This window comes from Rattus norvegicus, chromosome 19 (genome assembly GCF_036323735.1).
Source record: "Rattus norvegicus strain BN/NHsdMcwi chromosome 19, GRCr8, whole genome shotgun sequence".
In the NCBI taxonomy this organism is placed as follows: domain Eukaryota; kingdom Metazoa; phylum Chordata; class Mammalia; order Rodentia; family Muridae; genus Rattus; species Rattus norvegicus.
In genome coordinates, this window is record NC_086037.1 from 21562086 (window position 1) to 21567737 (window position 5652).

Below are 5652 nucleotides of genomic sequence, written 5' to 3' on the forward strand. Positions count from 1 at the left end.
TGATGCTGGAGGATGATGCTGAATGCACAATGAGCAGTGGAGGCACCAGAGCCCGGTGTGGATGCCTAGCAGGCTACCACATTGAGCAGGCACCCCTCAACCACCTGTACATACAAATCTCCTGAGATCTCTCTCCTTAATGGGAGATGATGGCGTCCATCTAGTATAGCACATGCCCTGGAAGGACAAAAGCTACCTACAGGAGCTGTGGTGATGACTCCCAGGTTAGAGCATCTGCTGCTCTCTCAGAAGAACCACATGGTCCCTAACAATCATCTACAATGGGGAATGCTATTCCCTCTTTTGGATCATGAGGGAAATGCACTCAGGAGTGGCCCAGACATACATTTGAAAAAAAAAGATCCATTGAGTTACATGATAAAAATAAATATAATCAGCAACAATAAAAAACACAGCATATGAATGATCAAATGAAACAGCACCTATAAAAACCTATTTCCCAAAATGACGTTGATGGTCATTATCTTTGTGGTTTAATACTAATGCTGTATTGTAAGAAAAACCGAGGCACATGGTTCTCGATTAGGATTATTCTATATTCCTTTGTGAAAGTTGTCATTTTTTCTGCAGCTCTGCAGGCATGAGTGTGTGTTACTCAATATCTGGGCAAACAGTCAATAAGGAATGGGTGTTGTAGACTGATATAGATTAGGATGAGCAGAACACATGACAGCATGGATACAGTATGTCAGTGATTACATCATAAAGTGTGTGTCCATAAAAAAAGTCACATTAGCCACACAAAAGACACTATCACCCTGTGTACAGCTTGGTGGCTTTAAATTCCCTATTTACTCATGCTGCCTGGACCATGCAAAGATCCATATCCAGCTGTCAGTTCTAAGTCTACAGGAGGGGAAAGACCCTTGAATAAGATGGTCTTAAGAGTCAAGAGTTACAAATCAATTTTTATTCATAAGGAATACAATTTACAAAAAACAGGCATAAAATGAACAACTAAAATGGTATAAAAAATGAAAAACAGTAACAAGAATATATAACTATGAAATAACAAAAAGAAAACTTCAATGAAAATCATAACCAAAAATATTTCTTAACAGCATTTTCTTAATGAACATTTAGAAACACAGTTGTAGTGCTGTTTCTCCTCTAGGGAGATGTCAAGGCAGTCCCCTCAGATGCCTCTCAAATGGTGTTGTCGGTATGAGAGAGGAGAAAGACCTCAATGAGACAGGCTGGCATACGGATACATAAATTTAGGGTCTCTATACAATGAGGAAATTACCTGAGAAGAAGAATATTCTCCCCAAAAAAGTCTTTGACTGTTGAGGATTGTCGTCAGCAGGGAACTCCTGACAGAGAAACTCACTCTTCAGGGGGCTGTCTTCTTGGGATCTGTCCTATTCCATGTCTCCTGCAGTTCCTGAGACCTGGGAGGAGAAGGCAGCTATTAAGACACTGATTTAGTGGGGACAGGCATACCAGGTGTCAAGTTGCTGCCTTCTGTCCCTTCAGCTGCATTGGACAGACAGCACTGATCTTTTCACTGAAATCATTGCTGATATCTCTGCAGCCTGGGGAAAGTCACCAACAACCCTCACAGTACTGTGGGAGAACAAGCTGCTCCTCAAACTTCTACCAGTGAAAACCAAGAACGGGGAAAGGAGAAGAGACCTAACTGGGTTGCAGGAAGAAAGTAGAAGGCCACATGATACTGAGATCAAAGCCAATGACCAGGACTCATTTGCCATTTGCACTTGGTTCTTATCCCTACAAGGTGCGTCCAACCATCACATGACCCCTGTATGACCTTTGTCACACGACCAAGAACTCGTTCAAAACTCTTCATAGCATCCAATCTATGACAGGGAGATGCAGTCATGTGATATGTTATTCCTCTGTCACCATTTCTGGACTGCAGTTTCAAAAAGGGCAGAGAAGTGTACTTGCCCATAATTCAGTTTCTGAAAAGTGGTTAACATCCCAGAATACTTGTGCATAGACAGAGCAATGAATAACTCTATCACATGAGGTGGGTGACTGATTGGGTGTGGGGAGATTAGAAAGATGATAGGGGAAGCAAAGATGTATCCAATAGGCAAATGGTATCAGACATTGTTAATCTGACTCAGCTGCTTGTTCCTACCAAATTTTGCTGGGTCTGGAGGTTGCTGGTCTTCTCCTGTTCGTCTTCAGCATTCGGGTTCAACTCAAACAAATATCGCTCTAACTCCTTGCTCTCCTGCTTCAATGTGACCAACTTCTTCTTCATACATGCCTGGTCCATCAGGAGCCGGCTGTGCAGGTTGCTGGAAACACACTCTGCATAGTAAGATCCTGAAGCCTCTTCCTCCCATTCCAACTGCCAAATCCCACAAACTCCACCAGGACCCAGATACCCATAAAGACTTCATAGAATACATCTCCATACATGTAAGGCTGCTCCACAAACAGCAAACGGCCAATCCAGGGAAGAATAAATTGTTTCTGTGACCCAAGCACCTAACAGTCCATGTCTCTCCAAAAGAACAAGGAATCTACAACTATCCATGAAAGCCCAATGCATCTGGGCAACATCAATTAGTAGGCAGTAAACAACCACAAGAGGACAGTAGAACCAAGGGAGGTCATGCTAACCATGTGGTCCCCACATTGAGCTTTGTTAAACCTGGTACGACCCCAGAGGCCCAGGTCGGCCTAATAACACTCTGATGCCTGAATCAGTATAGTTCTATCCAGAGCCTTCTAAAGATGCATAGACACTGTGCTGAGAAGTCACAGTCTCTTATGGAACTGAAACTGAGTCCAAAAGACCCACGGCACAGTGATATTTAAACAGCAGAAGACATGGACCCAGAGCTGCAGGCTCTCCAGTCCAGAACAAAGAGAGGCAGCAATGGATATTCCACAAGTGATGGGCCCTTCTGACAAGTACTTACCGATAGAAGTTAATCTCCTTCTTGAGCTCCTGAAATTTCTCACGATGTTCAATGTTCTTTGTGTCTAAGTTGTGCAGTAATGACATGACCTCTTTCTCCTTTATCTTCAAGTTTTCATAAAATGGATTTGGCCTGAAGTAGGGGCTGGCCCCAGGAAGATAGAACCCAATGAACATCAAGGTTTAGGATTATATGAACTCAGGCTATGTCTTGTATTACCCCAGCCCTGGAAGGACACTTTCTGAATTCTACATATTTGGATCTTCTTCAGCTTCAGAAACTTGGAATTGTGTGCCCAGGACAACAGAAGCTAAGCACCCAGATAAAGGGTTCCCTGGCTCACTTTTTTCAATCAGGAGGGCTGGATCTGCATTCAAACCTGTTATGCTGTCAAGAGCCTAGGCCACAGAGCTTACCCAACCACACACACACACACACACACACACACACACACACACACACACACACACACATCCAGAAACCTCTGATTTCATTTTTCCTGTTTTGACAAGTGGAATGCTACAAGCCGAATAACTAATATTCTAGAGGCAGACAGTACACATAATTCTGGAGATGAGACCAGATATTGCCACAAACTTATAATCTGCCCAAGGCATACAAATGTATAGACAAATGTGACTACACAGGCAAAGAACTGTGCTGTTGAAAGTGGGGCTTCCAAAATAAAGCACTTACACCTCCATGAAACTATTATAAAGGTAAATCCTGAGGTCAAAAAACAGACCCCTAAATTCCAAAGGTGGAGGGATAGAGAAACATATAAAGGTTGTGCACATGCATGCAGAGCTGTGCACACACAGACACACAAGCTGGGGCACACCCACAAGAAAAGAAAAGTAAGGTCTCCAGCTCCGAAAAAAAGAACCAAAAAAAAAAAAAAAAAAGAAAAAGAAAAGAAAAGTAAACAGACTCAGAGAATGAGAAAGAGAGACAAATATGGAAAGAGTACAATGAGAATCAGTAGAAATGCATGCACCATTACTGTCTCAGAGTGTAAGGCACAGAGACAAGAAGGAGCAGGCCAGAGCCTCAGGCCTTCTACTTAAGCATTGATATGAACACTGTGGGACCTGTCACCTAAGGCTGCTGCCAGGAGATGATAGCGTTCAGTCACCTTCCTAGCAAGCACAAACACTCTCCACAAACTCACAGCACCCAGAACCTTGCAAAACTACCACCTGTCAAGGGCTTTCCAATTGTACACTGGGAACTCATGCTCCAGTGACTTTATCCCTGAAATCTTCACTCAGATTGCAAGTTCAGATTTTCAACAGGCAGAATCAGAGAGTCCATTTTCAATCTCACTCCTCAGTAAGGGTCAGGTTCTGAATCTCCTATCTATGGGAGATGAGGTTTAGAACAAGGTCCTTTGTTTGGAGCAATGCATACCTCTTGCTCATGGATCCACCTGTCACATAAAGGAGGCGATCTGTCAGCTCATTTCTCTCCTTGGTAGTTAGCTCCAGTTCTCTATTCAGCCTCTCCTCTTCCTCGTTGGCCTGCACCTTGTTTAGGACATTTTCAGGGGATGACGTCTGTCTGCAGGCCGCTGTAGGTAGAAGAACACAAGTGAACCCGCATGGGGTGAATGCATAGAGCATACACAGACCACAGTGAGGTCCAAACAGGAGAACATGCTTGGAAGCCAGTGTCACTGCAAGGAGTTTGGTCTATGTGTAAGAGGCATCCTAAGTGGATCACAGTTCCCCCACTACTATATAGAGACCAAGAGATGTAAGCAGCCAGGTGTTCCCTATGCCCGCCCACACAGGCTTACAAGTACCAGAGAGATGCCTTCTCCAGGATTATTATCAGGTACGCAGGCTACAACCTGGTTTCAGGACCCTCACCCCTCTGGTTTCAGAAGTCAGATCATCAATTCAGCATCCACAATGAATTGATTGATCAGGGATACTCAGATATCCTACACTGTTACTATAGTCCAATAACTTTGCATTAAAAAGTCATGTAGGGGGAGGACATGGTCAACAGATTTATTAATTCCCCCTACTGAAATGACAAATGCCCCAGAAGTGCCAATAGGTTACAGGCTCTTTCTCTACCTGCTCCATATAGTTTGGCTACTGTAGAAAAATATCTGCCACACAGAACCTCTAATATATGAAGGTAAGATTGGCCCAGTCAGCCAGAGGTAGTCACAGGAGTTCTAAGAATATAAGGTCATGGCCAGGAGCACAATTCTCTCCCTCTTACTACTGTCAGATAGTCACTGAATTTAAAGAAGCAATGAAAGTGAAGTACACTGATGCCCTGTTTAATTCAGAAAAGTTATACCCTCCATGACTACTTATGGTGTTATTATATCAATTTAACATACCGAATGCACTGTAAAAGTAAAGACTAGAAGTTCACCCAATAATAGCATAGGCATTGCCATATCCTCCATGTGGTTATGGAGAAACTAATGATGTGAAAACCTTGACTTTCAAATTGTGATAATCATGGAATTCAATATCTGTGGAGATGTTCCAGTGGTTGTGGCCCATTGCTATAAAGGCCAGCTGAAGGCCCCCACACTCACCCCTGAGAGGAAGCTCAACATACACTGCCCAGAACTTACTCCACATTCCCCATGTCCTGTGTCCATCATTACCTTTAGGTTTCGTTTGCTTCACTCTAGACTCTTCTCTATCAACATCAACTCTCCCAAAGCGCCTACAAAGACGGGCAAACATGTCTGTGGATATAT

At 43.3% G+C, this 5652-nt stretch overlaps 1 protein-coding gene across 1 annotated transcript; it reads right to left on the bottom strand.

The window, feature by feature from the left end:
• Positions 1–1972: 1972 nt before the first annotated feature.
• LOC134483238 (disks large homolog 5-like) lies at positions 1973–4502 on the bottom strand. Its single transcript, XM_063278527.1, has 3 exons — positions 4332–4502; positions 2922–3065; positions 1973–2291 (listed from the first exon to the last, which is right to left on the bottom strand). Exons 1-3 carry the CDS (start codon positions 4340–4342, stop codon positions 2111–2113), a joined length of 336 nt encoding a protein of 111 aa, XP_063134597.1. The 5' UTR covers positions 4343–4502; the 3' UTR covers positions 1973–2110.
• Between the last annotated feature and the right edge of the window lie 1150 nt (positions 4503–5652).